The 26,763-nt window shown below is 37.2% G+C and overlaps 2 protein-coding genes across 2 annotated transcripts in view; both read right to left on the minus strand.

Moving 5' to 3' along the window:
- Window positions 1-2,121: 2,121 nt before the first annotated feature.
- Window positions 2,122-5,130, minus strand: LOC141915298 (uncharacterized). The gene is made up of 6 exons (XM_074806785.1): window positions 5,067-5,130; window positions 4,530-4,610; window positions 3,833-4,043; window positions 3,158-3,173; window positions 2,745-2,974; window positions 2,122-2,257 (listed from the first exon to the last, which is right to left on the minus strand). The coding sequence occupies exons 1-6, from the start codon at window positions 5,128-5,130 to the stop codon at window positions 2,122-2,124; spliced, it is 738 nt and encodes a 245-aa protein (XP_074662886.1).
- Window positions 5,131-10,632: 5,502 nt separating this feature from the next.
- The window catches only part of LOC141912635 (uncharacterized), a 37,355-nt gene continuing 21,224 nt past the window's right edge, over window positions 10,633-26,763 (minus strand). Inside the window, exons 2-3 of the mRNA XM_074803952.1 lie at window positions 13,585-13,651; window positions 10,633-11,828 (exon numbers count right to left, since the gene is read on the minus strand). Of these exons, the coding sequence (XP_074660053.1) occupies window positions 11,663-11,828; window positions 13,585-13,651 (233 nt within the window). The 3' untranslated portion in view covers window positions 10,633-11,662. The remainder of the gene's footprint in view (window positions 11,829-13,584; window positions 13,652-26,763) is intronic.

Raw genomic sequence — 26,763 nt, forward strand, 5'->3', positions numbered from 1 at the left:
TTTTTTATGAATTCATAAAAACTGTTTTAGCTAATGTAGACCATTTTCATGAAATAGTTGAACTCAAAATTTTTGTTTTAATTGCTAAATCAGTGACTTCTTGTTTTCGCTGAGTACAGCAATTTAAGGCCAAAAAAAATTGATACCTTGTTTCTCCGCTCTGCTGAGCTTAAATGTTGACCCGGCCGGCCGCCTATCTACCCTATACATTACTTTTTTTAAAATCGTGATCAATTTCACCATAACAGACCTGGCCGCTATGGAAATGAACTGTTTATGAATTTTATCATATTTTACAAAAATGACCCGGCCGCTGCGGAGAAACAAGGTATCATTTTTGTTTAGCCTAAATTTAGTGTTTTATGAAATTGAACCCTGCGCTATTCAAGAAAGAGTGAATTATTAAAATAGTCGCCTCTATTAATTGAATATATATGTAAATAGTTTCTGCATTTTCACTGTATTCTGTATGTATTTGTTTTGTGTATTAGATGATTTTATATGAAAGAAGATTTGTGATGAGTTACTCTCAATACCGGGATTGTGTAGAAGATATAGTGCATAGTTTATTTGGTAGATAATTACTCGTATTCGGAATAGAATTTCTTGACATTTCTGTGTTGAAGAATGACAGCGATTTATATTTGTTATAATAAGAACAAAGTTGATTAAAAATCAGGACTCGGCACTGTAGGTTGTCTGGTAAAATTTTCCTCTACGGTTGAAACATCGGTATATAATGAACTAGTTTTACTTGCTGTAGTGTCTGGATTTCGACTGAATTAGTGATATATAACTGAATGGTTGATTGTTAAAGATTAATTGAAATTTTATATAAGAAAATCGTTATATTGTTACAAACAGTTATCAGTGTTCCGTGATGTATTTTGGAAAAATCAAAAATGCATAGAGTATTTTGTAATAAAATGTGAAATATATCTGAAATGTTTGGTTGTTAGATGTTGCTTATTGAGTTTCAAATACGGATTGTAGCAAATTTAAGTGACAATTGGTGCTGGATTTTGGAAAACACTTGTTAAGTCCTATGATGATTTGTGCTTAATTTGTACAAAAAGTGCTACAATTTGACTTATGTATCAAGTCTGGATCATTTTGTCACGGCATTAGTATTGATCAAATAATCAAAAGCCAAGCACACTTTACTTCTGGGCAATGATTTGGTCCCTTGAAATCCCAGGAAGGTGCAAAGTAATACCTTCATAGAATATTGATTAATATATTTAATGTTCTGAAAATCTTTTGGAATTGAATTTAATTTGCTTTAGATTCGATTCTTCCCGTGGCATGCGAGTTGTCGCTACAAGGCCCCTTATAACGGATGCCAATGCATCCGCTGAGCAAAGAGTTCTAATAAAAGTAGCTTGAAAATCGTTTGCACTAGCAAATTCTCCTAAAATGCAGTTTCTACGTTGATTCAATTATTCATCTTAAACTTGCTTGTGTTGGGAAATGAATGAAATTTGAAATTTGTGAAATATCAGTATTCCTCGCATGCCAAAGTAGAGTTGCAGGCTGTCGCTAGATTTTAACCGTCCGGTGCTGCCCCCTATGAATAATGATAGCGGAATTTCTGTGAACTGAAATAGTAGCGCATATTTCCCGCCGGAATATAAATTAGCTCATTTCGAACAATACGTACCACTGTGGCCCCTGATAAACTATATGATTGATTAGCCGATCGACGTGTGACTCACTGTTGATAAATGTTATTTCAATCATCAACGCTAACGCTTTTTAATGAAATTACTCGCTCAATTGATAAAGACTTTAAAAGAAATGATTCTCAAATTGTTTTCTCCGACTTTTTATTTCGGCTAAAAATATAGGAATTCGTGTAAACGGTTATCATAAGTCTGCCGGCCAAGTTACCCGCTCTGGTGAGGGTTTAACGATTCACGATGAGCACATGATTTACTAAAGAAACTTTAAATGTTAACTTTTGGATTATGACTAGTAGTAAACAGCAATTAGTTGACATGGTTTTAGTAGTAGTCTATAATAAAACCATGTCAACTAATTGCTGATTTTTAACGCGCTGACGGCCGGGCGCGATATCTAGTAGCCCAAGAAAACGATAAGATAAAGTTGAGATGTGAATTTTTAAAAGTGTCGTTGAATTGCGCAAGAACAGCTCGATGGTACTTGTATCCAGTTCCAATCCCATTGTTTACGAGTTCCGGGAACGCGCATGTAAGCCATTACATAATTATACTTCTCTGAACATATCGATGAATATCTGAAAAAAACGAGAAACAAACCTCCAAAATCTATTTATCAATGCGGTCAACCCCCGGCACACTGTGCCCCCCATTCCTAAACCCAGATGAACGAAACATCAGTAAAGGCCGCCGCACACGTCATAACATTTGTTTCGCCAAAAACAGAAAACCACGTTTTTCACAAAACGTCTTGCCCGCAAACGATAAAACGCAAATTAAGCAGTGCTTGTTTCGAGAAAAACGTTTTTTCCTGACGAAAAACGTTTTTCCGTTCGGTGTTTTGTGTTTTGCCTCCCCCGGCCGCACACGGCATAACAAAAAAAAAAATTTAAAAATTCTAAAAATTTTAATTTTGTATACGCTTCCTTCTTCCACGCTTCATACGCAAAGACGAATAGATTTGACTTTTGAAATACTACTCCTAAAATCGAACGCCCTCTGATGTCTTCACAATCTCGACGATATATCTTACAGCTTTAATCACGTGTTAGTTGGTTTACTTACTTGTGTCTGTCGATACCGATACAACAGTTTGGACAGTTAGGATCAATTCGCTGTTGTATATGGTTACAGGTGACGTAGTAAAACCATTGAGATAATTGCTGCTCCTTCTCATGCGCGTCGGGTTGATAGACATCGACATCGGTGTCATTGATATCTTTAGCTTTACCTAACTTTCTCCATTCAGCCCTAGACGGGCAAACCTCGTATTCAATGTTCAATTCCATTCGCTCCTTTATTGAGAAGAAAATATTGAAGTTAAGTTTGGGCTGTCCGGGGGGGGGGGGGATAGATACATGGGTTGGGATGAGTGGGGAGGAAAAGCAGATAGTGTGTTGGGGGGGGGGCAGCAAAGGAGAGCGAGAGACTGAGACCTCTACGAACTTATTAACTCCCCCCTCTAATGAATTTTTTACTTCTTCAAACATTCTCCTTGAAAAACGAAAGTTCATCAAATTTATCAGCTTTATCTTCAAGCTTCCACTCAGTGTGTTTGTGACAGCGTTACTTGGCTGGAGAGAAAGATCATTTTTCATTCTCTGTTTTATTGCTTTTTTCTCTAATATACTTTCTGCTTTCCGCGGTGCATTGAACTTGAACTTCAACTTCAACTTGAACTTGATATGAGGCAATTTTTCGGAGAGGAGATATAGGAGGGTTTTACGTGGATCAGGGAAAGAGATATAATATTGTAATGATTTCCTACCGATCTGTCTTGTCGTGTGACAGTTGAAGCTGGCGTTGACGGCTGCTGATGCGGCTGTTTCTGCTGCTGCTGGCGATGGTGATGCTGTTGGTGTTGCTGCTGCTGCTGCTGCTGCTGCTGCTGCTGCTGCTGCTGCTGCTGCTGCTGCTGCTGCTGCTGCTGCTGCTGCTGCTGCTGCTGGTGGTGATGCTGGTGGTGGTGATGTTTCTGCTGCTGCTGCTGCTGCTGCTGCTGCTGCTGCTGCTGCTGCTGCTGCTGCTGCTGCTGCTGCTGCTGCTGCTGCTGCTGCTGCTGCTGCTGCTGCTGCTGCTGCTGCTGCTGCTGCTGCTGATGTCGCTGCTGCTGATGTCGCTGCTGCTGATGTCGCTGCTGCTGCTGTTTTTGCTGGGGCTGCTGCTGCTGTTGCTGTTGCTGCCTCTCGTGACGAATTCTTGGAACTTTCGATCCGACGTAGAGTCGTCTCTCCATCAATACGGGATTATCTCTTAAGTATTGATATAATCCACGAAGTTTATCTTTCAGTTTTAGCGCTTGTTCTTCAGTTAAACTGATATCACCATCATTCTGTAAATCGTCGATCATATTCTCCGTGTAAGCTGTAATACGAATTCAATTTAATAACAATATATACCTAGGGTAAACGATTCGATTACTTGAACTTAGAAATATAATTGCATGAAAGTTGCATGATTTTACAGTTGAGTTTAAAACATCTTTTTATAAATCACACTGACTCCTTATCTTGATGATTTACACAGAAATAGAATTTATGACGTGTGTTGGATGACAGAATCTCGGAAAGCAAAATTAACGTTCTGTGACATTATGAGAAAAAGTGGCTTTGAAAAATTAAGTGATTTGCTCTTTCTGGCATATCATATATCATATCCCTTTCCTTCATTTATTTGATGTCAATCTCTAATGTAACCTTTTATGTTAGATAGAATATACATACATTTATGTACGTACATGTTTAAACAATAGATTACTTTCAATTCAAAAATGTACTTGGTTGCAAAGATCTACTCGGATAAAACCGGATCCGATTGCTACAGATATCTATATAAGAGATACTTACTGACCTTTTATAAGTAACTGCATCGCTCCGTTCTCAGCCCATGACGGTGCGACACCAGTATTTATAATCGGGTTACCACATACACCTAAAACATATCAATGATCAATTAGAACCTCGAAAATAATATTCAAAATGATTTGGAATCTGGCGTTTGTCTTCTCTGAACATAAGAACTTTTGAACATGGTCGCCAGTTTCACAAGATGGATTTAGCTCTTATACTCGATACTCTGACCCGGTTCCACAGTTGTGAGTTAGAGTTAACTCTGAGTTAAAATGAGTCCATGTTCAATGTTTTAACTCAAGAGTCAAATTTTAACTCCAAACTGTGGATCCTAAACATTTAAGGGGGGGGGGGGGTGATCTCTGATGTTTCGTGAAATACGAACGATTGAAAACGATATATATCTATCAAAATTTAAAATAGAAAATTGAACGACCCGACATTTTGAACTCACTATTGTTAAGTGTATTACTTGTTTTTTCTCTTTTGTATTTGTATTTACAGTAGTGAGATCTGGCGTAACATATATTTCACTCACCTTGTTGGTTGAGAAAGAACCATACAAAAAATACTAAAACTTTCATCTTAGCGTAGTAGACCATGTTGTCGAGCGTTGTATAAGTTTTAATGTCACATTCGGCGAAGGAGTCATATTTATACTTGCCATAAAAGGTGATGTGCTATCGCACTTCCGTCGGATATTCCGCTGTAAGAAGCCGTTATGTGATGACCGCTACTTATCAGTTTGGGTGATAACGAGCCTCTTTTCACCATCACATCCAATCCATCGTCTTTTCGTTTTATAGTACATGATATATAGCTATACCAATTACTTGATGACGTTTCTCAACTGAGAACAACCAAGAAATTGAGTTCATTAAACGGACATTAAGTTCACTATAGATATTTAAACCTTCGGCATTTGACTGCGAGTTGAAAATACGTATGAATTACAAAAATCGAAATCTTTAATTACGTACAATTGACTATTCAAATAAACTTATGGTTGCTTAGAAATAATCAGCAATCGGTAATTGACAGTTTGTTTCATGTTTTCGTATAAAATCGTCCGTGAAGAGAAACTTGACTGACACCTACAGACCTGTAGGGATTGGAAACGAGTGTAAGCCATCTGACCCGCATCAGTCACGGTATATTTATTCATATGCAAGATACGCCACCCACATGAAAGTTTCACCTAAATTTATGATCCATCTATTATAAAAAAAGAGTTACACGATTTTTTTGTGTCAAGTATGTGTATACGTCACGATATGAATTTGAATTTATATATACATGGAATCTACCGATCATTTAACACGGTCTTATAAATGCACCAGCTTTTTAGCGGACTGCGAGTTTTCAAAAGAATTGATGCATGTAAGTTCGTGTAATCTGAACGTATCCCGCGGTTATTTTCCCATCAGTTGAGGGGATATTCAAGCGACGATGTAAATTATTGAAATTATTGTTCCGGTCGCGACGTAGTTGATTTTGCGAGATTTCATATAAAAATCTATGAGGAAAACGTGATCTAAATTGTAAAGTGAATGAAGCGAGTTGTGTTGATAGTGAATTATTAAATAAAAACTGCTTCTTCGCGGTGGATTCTTCGCGTATTTCTAAATAGCAGTTCATTAGAAATGTATCAAAGGCTCAACACCGATTATTCCTCAGAAACCACGAAGCGAATTGTTCAATTTTTTGGTTCAGTGTTTAGACGACTCTATACTCGCCTGTGGCAAGCGAGGATCCACCAGGTTTCGCTTGTGTGAATTAGGACAATATGTCTGTCGGATTTCTTCACGCGCTGTATATGATCCGATACAGTTTGTCAAGAGACGTGATTCGCCTCATTTCTTCTGTGGAAAGCTGAAAATCTAGAAAGTTCATTGAGAATGAACTAAATTTTGACAGAGTTGTCGTAATGATATGCACGCCCTCTAGTGGGATAGCTGGTGGCACGGGTTCTCTGAAGCTTGTAGTGTTCCCATCTTTCCTCGGCAGGGATTCGACCCTGATGACATCGCTAGACTCAGTGGCGGGCCGTTGCAGTCTCGAGTGATGTCATCAGGTTTAAGGACGTGTTCTGTCCCAATCATATTATGCATATATATATATATTGCCTTAGATCAAATTCGTACGGAGCCCCGAGGGTGATGAAAAATGAATATTCAAGGGAACGAAATCTTTTTCGTTCGAACGAAAAAGATTTCGTTTCCCAATTCACCCTGTTGTTTTGTATTCAAAACAACTGACATGGTAAGAAATACTATAAATTCGAGGTAGGATGTGATTGAATATTATCATTATTATCCTCTAAATTTACAAGAAGAACTTCGTGTTGCGTTCGTAATTACGGCGTTTTTCAATCCGGTGTCTTTTCTTCGTTTCCGTAACAAGTTTTTAGAAGTTTACGAAAATTGATCTAATCGGAAAACAGTCTATCAGCAGGGATAAAAATGATGGAATTTCATTTGAAAGGCTTCGTCGTCTCTCTTCATTCCACGTCCCCAAATTCAAACAACGGATGATTCTATTAACTGTGGTTTCCCTGAGACTGCGTTTTGATCAGATTGTCTTCTAAACCGCGCGCGCATCCTTATAACAACCGACACAAAAACCAAACCAAACTCAAAATGAGAAATAAAAAATTGACGTAGGTGCTTTAGGGCGCTTATCACGAAGAATCCGTTCATCGCGAAGTCTTCTCTGGAAAGACTCTGTCTCTATTGGATGCGAGCGAAATCGTTTGAAGAGTTTCGTTTATTGGGATATTTACGAAGCGTTACGAGGGTAATAAAGGCAAAGCCTGAGGGTAGAGAAGTGAGGACCCAGATACTCATAGTACTCAATAAGTATCCATTCAGTTGAATAGATTTAATACAAGTATTAGAAATGGAGAAGTAGAGTGTATATTAGACTGCGCGGGAAATACTACCTCTCCGACCTCCCCGACCTCCCTTCACCTCCCCGACCTCCCTTCGCCTCCTGGTCAACAGACGTGAGTTCGGGGAGAGGATCTGTTTTTAATATCTTCTGCGATGCCACTCATAGAGAGGAATTCAGTCAGGTATAGAAATCGTAAAGAGACTGTTGAAGTATCACTTAAAAGCAATAATATCGTCCTCCTCCATTTCCATTCAAACTATACAAAATCATCAGTTTTAGAACTACGTTTCGCCCTTTCGAATCATTACTATTATCTCCTTCTTGTAAATAGAAGAATCTCCTTCTTCTAGAAAATAAACAATCGCTAAAGAGAATAGAGACATTTAGAAGATGGAAATATATATATACGTATTGTTTTGACGACGTAACACGATTAAGTACATAATTCTCATTTATGTATGGAATGGTGGACAACGAACATTAGTACATTGTGTAAGGGTTTTCAATCGAAACTGTAGCTAACGAACCCAGCAAACCGCTGCTCGATTAGAACTTTATTTTCCGTTGCTTTTGTTACCAACGATTCTGCGTATGACGTCACAATCTAATAAATGTAATTCTATGGACGGGAAGTTGGTTCCACGCTCTAGAAAATAGCGATAAATCATCGGGAAGGAAACTGAGTTTTATCAGAAAATGCACCGCAGCGATTTTTTATTCTACAAAGAAAACATTGAACGGTTCGCGAACGGTTAGTTATGTAAGAAGATAGACTATTCGCTCAGCGTGTTGGATATAAACCTCGAGTCCACGTCTTAATTAGTTTAATTGGAAGTTCGTCCTTAAGATACCAATAAAGATCACTCGCCCCCATATCGCCACATGATACAAGCTCTTAATTATAGCAATTTGGAATGATAAAGTTCGTTCGAAATACGTTTCGAATTCGGGTTGTATAAGTCGTGGCTACTGATCTTGTTACTCCAATAACTGTGAATAAAATGATTGAAGATTTAGAATATTTGCCCTCTGGTTATCAATATTACACTTTCCAGCCGGACGATTTTCAATCTTATGAAGGATATTATTAAGCTTATCCTAGATGAGAAATATGAAAGGGAGAGTAATTCCAAAAGTTGATTTAAGGGTAAACCTTATTTCATCGGTATTTAATATGAATTCTGTTTCAGCTCGGCTATACACCATATATACACGAACTGCGTTTACTGTCATTCGTATCATCAGCGTGAACAAATGAGTTCACAATCCTTTTGGGATCGTGCACTGTGAAAGTGAAATTGAATTTACATCGCATTGTAAATTGTGTTCACACTGTTGGTCGCTCCAGGCATCAGCAACAACCGAACAATATATTAGAAACGTTTATAACTGCGGTAATGAAATAATTAAAAGCGAGTTCAATAAACCATATTACGTAATTGTATATGATAATTGAATGTCTATAACTCACCGTAGGGTTTGATAACTGTAAACATTCATTTTGAATATCGAATATCTATATTCTAAGCACGTTTAAAGTACGCACGAAGGTTAATGACTTTATTTTGTGTCAAGGATTCAATCGTAATCTTATCACAAATTCGTGTTTTATGTTTTCATCGGTATCAATAGAAATTGATTTCGCAGACGAAACTTCCAGCACCAGATACGATAAAATCCCACGATATAAAAGGAAAACAAATCCGAAATGTTTCTTTGAGATAGTAGTTTATTTCGACGTTTCGACTTTATGCGTCATCTTCAGAAGTTACATCAAAATCATGAAATAAATACAGCGGAACCTCGTTAATCCAATTTTGGTTTATTACGATAATTTCCACCATTTCTCGGCAAAGATATTCATATAAATCAAGAATTGGATATTACGAAACCCGTTTAATGCAACAATTTCACTTTTGCCCACAACATTCGTATCAACGAGGTACCACTGTCATAATCTAAAACGACGAGGATCGTGGATCCGCCCCTGAAAGTTTCAGCTCTAGATCATCTTGCACTTAAGATGAGATTTATTTAGGCGCTTGTTATTGTGAATATATGGTAAATTTTATGATAGTCGAATTCGAGCACCGAAAATATCTCCAGTATCTTATAAAACGTCGCTGAAAGTCGTTGTAATCACCGATAAATTATTCATGTTTATAGCGCTGCAGATCTTTCACATTTTAATGGATATTTAGATTTATGGATGACATTTTTATGATGATAGTGTCATTGTTTTGAACTTTACGTCTTGTGTATGTGTATTTGTGCGTACAGCTGGTTTTTAAATGTCAGATATCAAACCCCGGGGTTCAGTAAATATTCAATCGATTCATAAGTCACCTGTAGCTCGGTATATCGAGTTTCCTGCTTTCCATTATCTGTGAAACTAATCTAATTCAATCCGCGGCGGCAACCGATCACAAGATTTATATCATTGAAATTGAATAAAGTTACAAGCGGAAAATTGTCTTTTCAAGCAGGGTCTATTTTACTTTGTTTAAGGTAGTGTCAGTGAGAATAGAATGGCAGTAACAGAAAACTTTAAGTACGATGCCTGGAAATTGTATGAAAATGCACTGAAATTTCAGAATTTTCCATTTTAAGCTTTTAGCTTCGTTCACCGTGGATACTTTGCCCTTTGTAACAGTACATGTCCTTTTCATTTCTTTGCGTTCATATACCCAATTTATTCACGTCCTCTGAGTGTTGAAGTAGTAAAATCACTGCTCTCCCCGTAGGTTTAAGAGATTGAGAGAAGAAATCGGGTTTGCACGCCATCCACTCGTAAACATCCAGTCAGCTACAGGTGTTAAGGATTTTCCACGAAGCCTTAATTTCATCTACGGGTCATGAGCTGAGGTATATCACGTCTTATCGTTAAGCCGCCCGGAAATCATGCTTGCAGTCGATTATTTAAAAAGGGGGCCTCTTTTAATCCGGTTCTTCATATGCTCGCTTACCAGAGCCAGATCGATGAGGTTTTTCGGCTATCAAAATTTTGTATAGAATTTTGAATAAATTTGAATAATTAACCCACAAAAATGATCGCATTACGGGCAGCCACAATTCGTGGGTAGTTTTGGACCTTATGAATTCAGTTTTAATCTGTCCATTTCAAATTGAAAATCAGAACCTTTTTCAGATCAATCATAAACAACAAACATATAAGAATGATAGTAGATCTTCTGTACATTGATACCACGTTTATTCCGAGTCTTCGCCATTGAAAAAAAACAACACACACAAAATCTATGGATAAATCCCCGCTATTTTATTTTTGAACAGAAACAAATTCGTGTGTATAAATAGAATGTATCTGTAGAATTATTGAAATTAAACATAACTCTGTTCATTTCAGTTTGATTGATTCATCTTTTATATTACATTATACGCGTTGGGTTGACTTTCATACGGTGGGTAAATAATTCATCATCATTGACTTAGAATCCAAATTTCAAGACGATTTTTTTACTTTCTCTCTCTCGTTTGCAACACAAAATCAGTACGAACAGTTAGAACAATGATAATAACTATTACTGGAACCATGCTTCACAAACTGTCTTTAAATTACAACTGGACAAAAATTGTTATCATCAGAAATGAAGGTGTGTGGAGTAGGAATCCCTGAACACCACTTGATGTAAATGAAGCAAATTATCCATGTATAACGTGAACTATGTTTTAGCATACTAATCATAATATTGTGCGGCTAATATTCTGCAAATGTTTTCGGATAGAGATTTCAATTATGAGGGTATTTTCGTGATGTATATATATATATGTATATCGGGTTCTTTAGTTCACCGTCTAAATCAAGTTCGATGTTACGTATTTTTATTTTGAAAAAATAAACGTTATGTACAAAGTTTATACTATCATGTTTTATGTTTTAATTTATCGATATTTGACACGATCAGAATGAAGTAATCCGGTTCTATTCGAGACTTCACCGGTTTTATCTATTTAAATCATCAGCATTATTAATATTAATATTATTGCTTGTTTCATTTGACATATGATATTTCAATAACGGGTCCATCATCTTAGGCACCTCATATTCTGGTCGGTTCCTCGTTGCCAATATTCTTAGCTTTTATAATTCGGTGAAACTGCACGTCAAGAAACCGGTTTTACTGTTTTTTGATACGTGTTAACGAAACATTTGCTGTAATTTCCTCTAAATATCACAGCGGTGGACTTATTTAACGTCTCTCAATCCTGACGTCGACGTACTATTTACCGCCCGTAACCGTAGTATTTGCTGCATCTGCATTGACCGGAATTCCACAAGATGCCGCATTTACATCGAAGTCCAGGGCAGCATCGCAGACTGGGTCGTTGTGAATGGGGTTTGCAGGCTGATGTGGCACATTTTAGGTCTTGAAATCGAAATAAAGCTCGTCTGCAAAACAAGAAAAGCCACATAGAGAATCAAAGACGCGTCAATGAAGGGTAGGATAAAGGTGTGGTCAAAGTTTGGTATTAGTTAATCAAACTTGTAAATCAATGAAAAGCCCACACTTAGAATGCACCGCCCGAAACGTTTCCTTGACTTAGTATAATGTAGTCTATTCAACACTTATTCAACGTTGCTGAATATAACTGGGGTATTGGAATAGGGTAATAGTATTCCTGAAGATGACTAGGATGAAGTCAAAACGCTGAAATAAACTACTAAAATATATATAGCTCAGCATGGAAACATTTCGTACTTGATTTCTAATTCTTAGTGTGAGATATTCATATCATTATTACAACACGGACTCGAGATAAGAGAGTTGTATCAGTGCTTCTTACCCACAACACTCACAGTTTATAATACAATATCATAATCATCTCTTCTCTTGTCGCCAGATTACAGCCAGAAATTCATGCATTTAAATGCGTTAATTTAAGACTGTTCGGTATTTCGTGAGATTGTCATCAACTTTAACCGTGTTATCATTTCTGCTATAGAATAACAGTATCTAATTTCAGAAATTCATTTACGTCATGAAATGACCATGACATCATACATTATGCTCGATGACGTCACACGCCGCTGTTCCGTGTTATAAGAGACTTAGAGACTGGTTCACCTCACTGGTGAAACATAATTACACATTAGTGGCTTGTGTGACTTATACACCGTCTTACTGTTAACAAGACGCGACTCGCTTCTGAAACACGGTCTGCTCAATTTGCTCTTATAATTGGAACTCAATTTGCTCTTATAATTGGAAAACACCGCAGAACTCTCACAGTTCGTCACACTTTACGCAAGAAAACAACTCACTTTTCTGATTAGTTATTTTGTAAGTAAAAAATCAGAATGAACCGAAGCGGGTGAATCGATCAACAGAAAACCAACCGCTTAACAATCAAACCGTGAACGTTAACATAATTGAATCCAACAACAACAGGCTGGTTTGAAAAAGAAATTTTTTTTCGTCAATAAAATGAACCGCTGTATGAGTAGTAGGTCCATTGAAGCGAGTGCCGTAAATGTAATGATTTTAGAAAAAGTTTTCAAAGACTCGATGTCCGTGTTTTCACTTCAAATAGACCAAGAGCATCGAATGAAATGTAGCCGCTACGATATCGGCGATGTTTGTTATCCGAGATTCGTTCTTCAGTTCTCAGAAACAAGGTTCATTTCCTTTCAACACCTCCTTGTCATGTCGCAGGACCACAGTCAGTATTATAACACCCCCAGCGAGAAGCGAGAAGCCTCTTATTCGGCTATCAAATAACTATATTGCGAGAAAGCCACGATGACCTTACACTATATTCACGAGAAATGTCATTTCTCAGAAAGTGTTGGGATCGGAAATAAGTCGACCGTGTAGAAATAGTGGCACGACTTTACCAAAATAAGAGGCTATTGCTCTAATGTAGTGTCTACGCGTTGCCTGTAGATGTGAGGATTCTCGTTTTAGATTTAGAGTATAAGAATCAATTATTATTCGCTATGGAACATTGAACCAAAGCACTAGTGACATTTTGACCCCATCGAAACGTCACTATACTCTCTTATAGTTTTGAAAATGGCTCCTAGAATTGGATCGAAACGTCTAAGATTTTCTTCATAGTTATGAGGTTTTTCTTCTATTGAATCATAGACAGTCACTAGATGGAAATTTAACTCAGACTAGAATCATCTTCTTAAAAATACTTACTTCGCAGCGTCCTGGAAGACCTCTAACTGACCATCATCGTCTACATCACTGTTCTCACTTTGACTTGCTGAAAAATATAGAAAAATAAATAACGTATTAAAGTTATGATAAATCTAACAGTTTGAACGTAGTTAGACCGATGTCAATCAGGATATTCAGTACTGTATTACTGGATAACTTGACTATAGATATTTCATCAGGTCTATGAGTCGAACGAACAGACGTATCGAAAAATGCCGTCTAGAAGTAAAGTCGAACGAATTCTGTAAATAGTTGGACTGGAATGAACGATATGTACCAGAATTTTCATTTCCATAATTGATTTCTAGCAAGTTACGATAATAGATAATCAAGAATTCAAGAACGACTTCTCTGATGATAGAATATACGACCACTTTAGATTGGCTGTCGATTTGGCACATTTTCTAATCCAGAGACCAAGGACGATGTAAAGATCCTACTTTATACTTATTTCCAACGAATTTCGGGGAGATGGCTCTTCTATAAGAAAACGAACAACTCGCGATGTCCCCGAATTTATGACAAACAAGTGGTTATTCCTGGCCATTCACTAATGCATCTATACAGAAGTGTGAAGATATTCTTCATGCATTTACCATGAGCTAAAATATAGCTATATCTAACAGGACGCGCTCAGTATGTTACACAACGGTCAAATCATCAATCATAGACGATGATAAGATATTCAAATTTATATGAAAAAAAAGATCGTGTATACTAAGTAACGTATTTAATAACATCGACTGCCAGGGCAACTATGCGGATAATATGTAACTGTCGACTCGGTGTTTATTGCTGTTTTTATGTCGTTGTTTTACGTTGTATTCGCTATTATTTCTATCGCGTTTTAAGAAAGGTTTATGTTCATTTTGAGATGGCCACAATGAGGTATCACCCAATCAGAGCTGTTACATTAATTTCACCAATAAACTCTTGGTTTTATAGAATGCCATAAAATGCTGTATAAAACTAGCCGTTTCATAGTCACACCATAACCGCGTGATTGATGGGGAATATATTAACCCTTGTATATCCACGACCAATTATACGTACTCTTAACCGGGTAGAATAACAACATCCCCACCGGTCATTGGAATGTATACGGTATAATCATGGACTCTAAAACGAAAGTCCATGGTATAATGAAGTAGAATTGAGTCGGTATTGTAGTCATCGCGGGTTAGTGAATTTTCCGGATGCAATAGTGAACACAATACGGCCACACGTTCAACCACGTAGAAACCAATAGTTAATTGAAGTTTATTACAACCAAACAGTGAAGCAATACAATCCGTGATTGATGAATATCTAACTGTGTGAAGGGAATAAATGATTTTCGTGGCTGCGATGCCCCTTATACTTTGACGTTAGTCGCAGTTCGTAATTTACGTTGACAAGTTGTAGCGTCGACTTATACAGTAACGTACGGTTTATTCTTATCAGTGCACGGCGACTAGACATTCACAGTCGATAAGTCCAACTACGCTTCAATTTCCGTCAAATAATCTGATAAAGAAAGAAACCTGTCCGCTGAGTAAGTTTTCTAAAGGTTTCATAAAATACGTCATCGTGTTTCTCTTGCTTGCATGCGGTTCTTAGTTCAAACAAAAATAAACAGAACGATTCAGCCGCGTGTGAGTCGATGTGTGCTACGTCATCAATATTGGTTTTTCAAAATACAAACAATCATGAATATTAGCGTTTATTTTGTAATCATCTCAATTTCACGACTTTTATTTCTTATTAAAAGAATATTCATGTCTTTTAAACGATGAATTTCAAATGGCAATTGGGATATAATGTGAGAAGATGTGCACTACGTCATTGATTTTGGGGCTAGACTGGTTGCCAGGCAATTTAGAGTTCAGTCAATGGATTTATTCAAATTAAAAATAACTTTATTGATCTTTGATATGCAGTATATCCTTCATGCTGTATGAGTTATTGTCTTATTTTTTCAAGGCATCATATAAACTACTAAGTTATAGTTTCATCGTTCTCGGTGTCGCCGTGAACTTCGCGCGATTATCTTCATAGCGATAAATTGAAAGAGTCAATGTTTATCTGAAATCGATGCGATATTCGTTCCGAAATTTAAGTAAACATTGTCTGACGAGTGTGAGAATTAGAATTTCAGATTCAGATTAAATTGATGGTTCATATTTGACTTAGTTTCCCATTCGAGTAAACACGCGCGCACCTGCTCGCACCTGATCTACGTGATAAAATATAAATTAAGGCTTATATTGAATAGAAATGTAATGATTCGGCTTCGTGTAAAACTATAACAAATATAAATGTCAAATTTGATACGTATTTCCTCAAATCAATTTCACGAACAGCATTGATTCAATTTTCTTCGTATTTTTTCTATATAGCATGCTATCATATTCAAAGGCCTGTGGCTCAATAACGATAATATGAAGCTCGTTTTACCAGTGTCTATGTATACAACCTCAGGAGATACGCAGATAGAAATGCTAATTTAACGAAATGCCGGTTATTCGGTGTAAAGCGGGTTCTAAGATAACGATTAACGGGTCGGATGTAATATGTATATTATACCAAACAAGAACTATCGCTCTAGAAGTGGCAATCGCTGAATGCTTTTTCTTTTGTAAAAATTCAGATTCAGGGCTCATTTACGTAGTCGGGGCTTAGATCTAAGAACATTCAATCGCACAACTTACGACCAGTCTTATGTGATTTAAGACCACTTTGGGAATTAAGGCACGATTTTGTCAAATTCAAATCTAATGTTCTACAAAAAGTTTGCGAGTGCAAAAGCGAGGTCGTGTTGAAATAGCTTTTATATACAATTCTAATAAGTTTACGAAGATGTATCGGAATTGAAGAGTTTCTCGCCGGTTTTATCACGTATATATTCACACATACACGACTCCCATCAGAAATAAGGGGAAGATGTTATAGCATTGCTCTTCGACTGTAAGATAAGAAGGACTTGTTTGACAACTGGCATCTGTCGTCATTCTCACACACAATTCTCATATATTTATTTATGCAAATTATATTTCTATCTGTATACATGAATTCTGTCTTCTATATATATATAGAGACGCTGTTTTCGGCTTCAAAAATATTCACCACAAACACCGTGCAATAACTGCAAATCTGATAAAGTGGAATCGTAATGAAAAATCTATGTGCGTCCATATCATTTATCGGTTATTTTATCGAGAGAGAAAGAAATATAAAGGAAATGACTGCGAGGGAGAGAGACGGGCGGCTCCACCCAAATTTGTCTTAGAAGTATTTCTTAAAACGAAAGCGATTGAAGGAAATAATTTGTATAGCTTTCAGCGAAATGTACCGAGGATATAAAATATATATACGGCATATGAGTCTTATAAACAGCAAATTACAGCGATGAAATATTCAATATAAATTCTCCCGACGCGACGAATTAGGATCCATTTGTTAAAGTGATACTTGTGTCTGGCAAATACGCTCTCAAAAATTCCGTTTCTCTGTTTGTTTATGTATATAGACAAATTGATCTTTTGAAGACAATAAATTGACATAAGATTTTCCAGAAATGATGTAAACAGAACGAAAATGACGTGGTATTTATTTATAAATATGCAATAAAGATGTGTGAATTGCTTTCTTCGGATAAATCAATTCGATTCGATCTTTTTTATTTCTATAGTGCGATGTATTATTTATTTTTTTATCAGCTAAATTCAGTTGTCGTGTTTTAAATTGAATCCTTCGAGGAAGAAAATGAGTAAAATGTCAACACATCCCTAAAGATATCGCGGAAATATGCACCGAACGCGTGTAGGTGGATCTTAGTGTTTGAAATAATGCTGAATAATCATAACAAAAAAAACCAGCGCCATACAGAGATAATAAGACACAACATACGTTAAAAACTGTACGGGAAGCAAGTGCTTAGTATTTGAAGAAGATTTTATATTCAACATCAAAACAAAGCCGAATCGTAGTATTGAAGCGAACCTGTATCAATAGTGCGTCGATACTGTCCAATAGCTTTGACTTTTCGACACAATGATATCCGATTGTGACTAGCATGCATACAATATATCAATCGATGATACGCATTAATGTAATCTACGTCATTTCCAGGTAAAAACCCTTGAAAATCTCGCTGATAGTTCATCGTATAAATATCAAACTGACTGAATATCAAGGCGTCGACGATTTTTATACAAACTTGAAAACTTTATAGGATTTTCAGAACAATTCATTCATTTTTTTTTTCGTTTTTGCAAGGGATCTACAAAACGTTTACTATAAGAATCGAAAATTTTCCATTTCTATATTTGGAATCATCCGATTTCTACTGATCTTGGCTCAGTTAAGAAAGACATCGGAAATGAACTGATTTAACTCAAGCTTTACCCGCAAACACTGTGCAACTAAATCCTGAAATTCAAGCGCACTTATATTCATTCACTCTCGCAAATTCTGCGAGAAACTGGATCGCAGTTTCATTTGTGATAAACAAAAGCTGATTTAAGGATGGATAAATCAGAATTTGAGAGCTTCGTGTCATCTGATTTCCAGGAATTCTTATCTGATTTCCAGGAATTGTTATGCACACGTTAAATCTACGGGTCTAAACAGATTCAGAAATTCTCGTCGAAAATGACAATCACCATAAACGCGAACTTCAAGGAAATGTCTGCCAAACGTCAGAAGTGCATTGATATTCTAACCTCATACCCCTCATAGTCCTCACACCCCTCATACCCTCATACCCCTCATAGTCCTCATACCTCGTGAATCTCGAATATTTTCTTACCGCGAACAGTTTTGAAAACACGCATTTAATCCTTCATTTCAGAAACTCGTTATAAAAAGATTTAGAATTACTGCGATCCGAAGCGCGCTATTTAAAGTTTCATCATCGGTATTTTTGCACTAAAAGAAATGTTGCATTCTACGAAATGTTGTTCAGGTGGTAATTGGAAAATGCCAACGGCTAAATAACGTCTGAAAATAAGGCAAATAATTCAAATCAGAAAAATGTATACCGATAAACATGTTCTGCATTTTCCTCGTGTTAGAAACCACTGTTAATTTCTATGGTATATTTTACCTTACAAATTCAACAAATCTATGGCTTATTTTTCGATGAAAAAATCCTGCTTTCATTTCGATTTTAGAAAGCGTGTTATTTCGATTTTACGTAATTCCATTTTCTGATCGATATTTTTCCAGTGAAATATGAAACGATTTGCTGAAGGCATTTTTCTTGCACTCATAGAAATTAACGTGCATTTTATTGAATTTCGTTACACAATGATTTGATTTGATCACGCGTTTTACCCCAAGGCGACACATTTTATTTCACTTATTCGACTATTTTATAGATTATTTACAGATTATATACACGTATCGTGAGTATTCTTTAATGGTAGATAAATGTCCACATAAAAATAACCACGTCCTTGAAAGATATCGAGCATATTTGATCTCTGAATTCACGTATAGTTGACAATGTAGTCTAATTTCTATCACCTTCTTGCTCATTATCTTAATTGGCTTGATATCATGTCAACAGTTGACTTCAATTAATCTTTCGTTTCTGAAACAGTTTGTTGGGGTATGTACATGTATAAATGTTTCATTCATCGTTCATGCGCGACTAAGTCGTATAGAATCTGGAGGCAACGTATGAGATTTCTAATAAAAGTGTAGCATCAGTGACGGTGGTGAGGAATTGTTTGTCACGCTACTGTATTTCTCTAAATAAAAACCCTAAGAAATAGAATTCCTCTACCTGCGGTCAGAGAATCCCGTTGAAGCGATTCCATGCAGCTTAAAAGTTTACGAAAATGTCACGCATATACCTCACGCGTATAGTTCAAATTCACCATCCTCGCCCCCGAATAAGTATCGCCCACTTGTACTTAACGGCCAGTATGACGTCACGCGTGTTATGATCAGGTGCCACGCAGAGTTTCTACTCCATGAAAGAACATTAACTCCCGTCTCTAACCGTGTCTCTCTTCGAGCATTCTTATACTGTTGATTTATGCATCCTAAACGTCAAATACTGTCATTATTGAACAGATTCCGCGGTTGGAATACTGCTGCCTTACTGCCTTCATAAGAGCAGCCGGCCCACATAAAACGACTAAAGAGTTATTCAGCTATGAATAACATAATGATTGATAAACACTTGGGTTTTTTATACTATTTATTTGATACCGCGTAGTGTGGATAAACTGGGCGTATCAATGACGATATATCAACGCAATCGATAATATGAATACAATCAAAGGCGTTAACTATTGATTAAGATAGCTTAAAAGTTGCGTGGATAAAGAAAGAATCGCTCATTGACTCATGGTTTGATTCTGAGGAAGAAGTAATGGATTTTCTTGTTGTTTCTATGAATTCGTCGTCTCCACCCATGTACCGTATCTTAACCTTTTCATATAAAAATATCGATAAGAAAGCGTTATCGTCGGTTAAGTCAGTAATGGTAGAGCGCCATAGACGGAAGATTCTACCCGAAGAAAACCTCGTAAAAATTCCAGTTCAGGTGGGATTTGAGTGATGTATTAATAAAGCTAATGGGTAGGTAGTCATCATCTGTGGGGAAAATACCGAAGGCCCGTTTGTTCATTCGTGCAGAAATACTGAGTACCAGGATATGACAAGAAAACTAACTTGAGGATTTATTGAAGCCTAGAAAAATAACAAATATTTCGTCTAATATTGTCGACAATGAATAGCATTAAAATAGTATATGGAATATTAATATAGTTATTTTGAAATTCAATATATCGCTAATTAAAATTGAATTGACCGACAACCAGTCTAGTCCCAATATTGATGACGTGGAGCGCATCCACTCATGCAGTATCCCTTAGATAACGCCAAGTATTTATGAATATATAAAACTTTTTTGGCTTGAAAAAATTACCTGAATTTCTTCGTTGGTATGGGGAAATAATCAGCTGCCCTAGCGTTTAAGAAAAATCACCTGATAATGCGAACAGTTAAAGCTACTTTTATTTGCTACTTTTCGTAGTTTTTGGGATGGTTAAGTCATCAGCGAGGCCCGGATATGAAATAGCGAACAAAGACAAAAAAGAGGAAATGAACGTTTTGTATCGATCGTTAATCGTTCCTGCGCGAGCATTAAAAATACATAGGACGCGTATATAGAATAGCGAGTAGGGGTCGAGGAGTTATTTGACTTGTCTCAGTCTAATGCTTGGACACGACTGGTGTTCGGGGTTAACATCTTCTCGGGCTAATAAATAATCATTTCTCTTCTCGCGGCGAGGGAGACCTCATCTATATTCACTACATGATGTATATCGATGTGTAGGTTGTATGAATAGGAGACGTCGTATATTTATGCATCGTCGTCCGCGGGAGCATCGTCCGTTTCCAGTCGTGATATCAACTCGAAATCGTAGATAAACGAAGAAAATTGTTTCGTATAATCGTTTTACGAATGCTAGAAATTGTTGAATTAACCGCGAGATGAAAACCTGATAGAAACTGAAAACATTCGACTTTTACTTCAAACGTTATCTTTGATATCATTACGGATAGCGTTTATCAGACATCAAAAATAACATCGACGTGTTAGCTTTTAACTTCAGGTGAAGCGAACTAATTTAAATGTTGTTAACAGTTAAAACAGAAAAAACTTTCACCCAGAACTAAACTTAAGATAGAAGAAATAAATCGTTGGAAATTCCGAATTCTTTGATGATATTTCAGTTATAAACATGTTTATAACTGAAGGCCAGGTTTCTATTCTAACCGATCAAGCAAGTCAACAACAAATGATGACGTCACTATACCGATATCCATAAGTCTCGGTCGAGCACGTCATCAACCGCCCAGTCACGGCGTGGCCGAATGGTCCGGACGGTAGCTTCCCAGGACGCGTGTTCCGAGATCGAATCCTCGCAGTACGGATATTCACTAGCTTTGTTTGGGTTAATAAATAAATTTTTTTCAAAAATTTTTCCAAAAATGCTCCAGTTTAATCTCTTTTTCAAAAATGCGCTTTAGTACTAATAGATAATCTATATATAATGCGAATATAATTTCACACTTAACTCTACAAAAAATTAGAATTTCTCGAAAAGGAGCACGTGCAGACCTAGTGATTTTGATTTTTATCATGAAACAATTTTCGGTTTTGCATCCAAATAACGGAATAACGATGCCATTATTCTCAGCGGTAGATAAATGTATCACATCTCTTCCAAACAATTTACTAAATACCAATACTGTTGAATTCGCTGTTATATCGCTGCACAGTTATTCGCACACGTAAATATCGATGAATCACAGGCGTGAATTTCACGACCGCTGCGGTTCCAAATTTCTATTCCCATTATACGGTTTTTAGTGTCACCGGGGATGCGTTAACTAATGAGGGTCGCCTAGCCGGGGTGATATCTCACCCCATCATCTCTACATTCGTGTGCGCTGTTACAGAAAGATAAATTGATTATAGCTCATCTCTTAGTCCGAGCTCTAGATTATAACATTCCTTTGAAAGAAGTGAATTTGTTAGGAAGATTGATCCCATGAAGCCATGTAGATTTGGAGGAGGGGTAGGGGTAGCTCTCCTATTTTGCCAAGATAACATCATCCATCATCATAACTTCATCGCTGGGCATTTTGTTTTAGAATCACTCGATGTGCTCAAAAATGATCCATTTTCGAATCTCTGGGAGAAGAGAACCCAAACTCCACCATCAAAAGGCTACGGCGCTGTTCGTGTACCTTAATGTAGGCTTACATAAAACTAGGTCGTTTGGTGCCTAATTCTAAAATTTATTTCTGGATCCAACCCTGCCGCGAGATACATGGTGCATGTATCGAACCACAGTGGTACCGATACACGTAACTTGTACCCGTTCCATTGAGACACTGATCTGTGATGTAGCGAATAATCATCTCAAGGCAACCTTTCTATGAACGCCCTCCTACAAAATGTCACTGGTAACTAGATCTATTTTCCAGATCTACAAACACGATGTTGATTCGTGATTTCGAGGAGACTCGCAGGAAATCTGACGCCTAACTGATTTGTTGCTCTATGCATTCAGTATGTAGTTAAAGTTTACCGTTGAGAACACGAAGGGCGTTTTTCAGTTCTCAGCAATTTTTACTCTCGATGGATTTTTACAGTAAATACGGATAAACGATACGCAGCTATTCTTAAACAGTTATCGCATTTCCATCACAAACTCCTTGAAATAACCTTCAAAGAACATTCCGGGCTGAGAACATCATCGTATATAATTAAAAGCCGGATAAGTACATGCAAATAACTTCTAAATAATTATGTAATTGTTTTTTTTTCAAATATTATATCGCGAATCGCTTGAATCGTAAAGTGTTTATTGAAATGACCAAGGCGGTGATGTGGTATCGGTGAAAACATCGGTTCGCAAAACATCAAAAGCAAGAAGTTTCGATTGAATGTTTTGACAGTTTCGAAATGAAGTTCAGATGATTTTGGACGCGAGTGACTGTATATGTATTAATGCTCACAAATCGTGTTGATTGAGAGCTTCACGCAAATTTGACATTTTTTGTATTCTTGAAGACGACGGCAGCGCGTGTGGATTAAAAACGTGCCTTAATTAAAGTCGTCACTCATCACAATAACACAGACACTTCTCGCTTCGACGCATTTCACATGTTCGCCTCGTCAATCCGATCTGAAGATGTTCGGAAGCTTGTCTCGTTTTCACAACGCGCGAAAACATCGACAAAATACGTGAAAAACCGTGAAATTTACGCGTTGTCAAAAACCAGTATAGAGGAAAACGATGTTTACTCGATACAAATTAAATTTTTCGCCGCCACGTGGGCAAAATGACGCCGATCCCGACTCGAAGTCGTTGAAATCTAAGCTTTAGCTGTCTTTATTAATTCTGTTAAGGGGATGAACTTTTGTGAACCATTTCTCCATTTTGAAATTGATAAGATTAGTTTTCGTTTACTGTAGACAACATTGGGCGTATATCAGCTTTTATAATTCAAACTGTGACTTTGACATTTCACGGTTCCAGTTTAGTTTACTGTCGGAAATATTGTTTCCAGTATTTTGTATTTTGATCTTTCTATAGAAACATGTTACATTTTAAAGTGTAAATCATCCAAAGGTTATTGTTGAATTACGCCTTTTTCGATTCGCTTCTTGTGAGATCCAATTATCAACAGCGTCTAATCTATTTATGCTGAACAAATGGGGGGAGAAAAACATTAGCAAATAACACATAGAACTAGAGGAACAAGAAGACTTGTAAATGCACCCCCAAGAGAGCCATGATGTGGAGATTCAATTTTAGCTTATTGACCCACGAATTGTTCTATGAAATAAAATGAGGGTAATTTCCAAAAGGAATTTCCTTCAACGGGTTTATTTGCTTTCGAATAATTTGTTATACATTCATAGAATGCTTTTTGAAGTCACTTTGTAATCGAGGGATGTAAAATATAGCACTTTGATCAGCGATTGATTCTCTCTTATTTTCAGTCATTCAACCCGCCAGGGGTTGGTGTTGGTCAAGACCAGGAGTCCTCCCATCTTATTCCCCGGCGCCGTTGTGCTGTCTGGATCCAATTCCAACGCTCTCGATTGGAATCTGACTGTGGAAATGAACTCATTCAAAACTCAAGTGTAAATCTATAACTATGAACTGTGGAACTGGTTACAGCTGACTGACAAACATTGCATTAAGCGAAGCAGCACTATTGTGTTTGTCTATAAACCCTGGTACTGTTTGACGGGCGAACTGAGGTTATATATGGCGTTTACTCACTCGAGCGTGACTGAAATTGGCCGGCAGAAAATTCTATTTTTCCGATGGTTAATCGAGCTGAAACTTATGTAAGAGATAAAAGATTAGCGGTGTAATTGCTTTTGGTGATGGGGATTTGGATGACGATCTCGGCTGCGCTCTGATTACAATATACTCAGCTAATATACCACTCAATTACCGATCGTTACTTCGTGATTATGATTATTAGTTAATCATGCCAAAAAGGGACATTTTTTTATGATCAACACAAGGAAATATCACATCCTGAGGATAATTTATCCAAGTATATTCGAAAATAAAACGGGCATTTAAAAGCTAGACATAGGCCCAGAAAACACTTTTACTACACAAGGTACAATCACGGATTCACCAGTTGAGATCCAGTGCCAAACGCTTCCCTCTAAGGAAAGCTGATAGAATAGATACGAATTAGTATGGATATAAGTATGTAAATTCATTTTTCATTACTTGGAGGTTTTTTTCAGTAATTTCTAGCCATGTAATCACAAACGTAGGTGCTCTTCGCGGTACTGCCAAAAAATGTACTCAGGATGTTTTAAATCGAAAAGAAAGAAATGTCAAGAGAACAACTAATAGGAAGAGCCATTGGATCTCTTCTGTACCTTTCAGTATAATAGCCATGATATTTTTATTATTCGTAGCAAATGACACCGTAACCCGTGTATGGATCGTCGTGTCTTTTATGCTAGAAATAGAATTATTTGTGGAAGGCAAATAGCCGGTGTAAGTTCTCCTTGGGGGACTACATCTGAAGCTGCTCGTGAGCGAGAATCAAATAACTCTTTACCGATAGATCGTGAGGAGAGGGAGGACGAGTCACGTGATCAGTGGAGACCGACGATATTGACTCGATCGATTGAACAAATAGAAAAATATCGATTACAGCAGATACCGGATCGATTACCAGAAGCCTTCGAGAAAAATCGCGTAGAAAAATTATCTGAATTTTATATTTAGATTGGCGCTGAAAAGCGTCGCCAAGATTCTAAACAGATCGTATACCCCTCTTTCATTCCATAAGAGGGGTGGGCATAACAAATAAGTTTCAGAACATTTCAACTCAAATCAAATCAATTAGATAAATAAGTGGGAGAGTCTTCCCTTTTTAAAGATCAAAAAAGCCTCGTCAATACAATTTGTCCACAATTACGTTCAATCTTTGGGGATGAAAACTAGTTCAAAAACTATTGCTTCACCGAACTCCACCGAACCTTCGCGAATGTTTACCCGAAGGTGGTCGTATCGATTTCGTACCTGCCGATAAGAGGCCAGACATTTCATTACATGACTTCGAGCGCAGCGACAGGAACCACGTGATCGGATTTTAACTCTCGGTGCGCCGGCGCCGCGGGCTTCAGAAATATTAAGATTGAAAAATTCTCGCAACCAGGTTAAGCCACCTCGAGGGTTTTGACTTAAAAAATAGATGAAAGGAAACGAACCAATTTTGAACCGAAGAGTCAACAAAGTAAACCGATGGAACAGATGACTAGGGTCTTCAATGCAAGTCACGACTTTTGGGGTTGGTGACAATAGCGAACACCGGAAACGGTTGCTACGAACATATCCATTAAACGCTAGCAAATAATATATTGTTTAGAATATGTAGCGCGTTAATGAATTCTGATCACGTTTTGTTCGCGATACTGAATGCTGACCACATTAAACAAGGCTTTACCAATATTAGCTGTACGCTCCTCACCAATACAAACTACAGTAACCTCCAGCGTGAAACGTGACACGTTAAAAGGAGACAGAACCAAGTGAAACCAGTTGATATTTATCATCGTTTCCCAGGCAAAGGTTCGATCGTTGAATTACGATTGATATACTCGCTATGGCTACACATAATATACACATATATATCAGAGAATTAAAATTGCAGCGCGATCGCAGATAAACCGTCTCGAGATAGATCCCTCGAGTCGCTAGGATTTCCATCAGTTATTTCGGGGATGGCTCTCTGAATATTTGAACCTATTTCGCCATGAGATTGGTAAATAATTAAGGGACCGAATGATCAGTTGAAGACGGCTCTCGGTACGAAAACCTACCGCGAACTTCAAACTTCAATCGTTGAATACATTTGTACTCGATAGAGAGAGAGACCCTCTAACTTCACAGAGCAACATCATCACCGCAGACAGATACAGCGAGTAGATTCATTAATTAATCATCTTTTGCGACGCAGTTTTTTTTTTAAAGAAGAATTTTCATAAGATTGCGACTGTTCTGAAGAAGAGGAATTTATTACAATATAGATATCATTCATCTTAGAACGAGACGCTTATGTCGAATAATTCACGAGTCATGCCTCTAACGTCATCCATTA

Source organism: Tubulanus polymorphus, chromosome 1, assembly GCF_964204645.1.
Source record: "Tubulanus polymorphus chromosome 1, tnTubPoly1.2, whole genome shotgun sequence".
Lineage (NCBI taxonomy): Eukaryota > Metazoa > Nemertea > Palaeonemertea > Tubulaniformes > Tubulanidae > Tubulanus > Tubulanus polymorphus.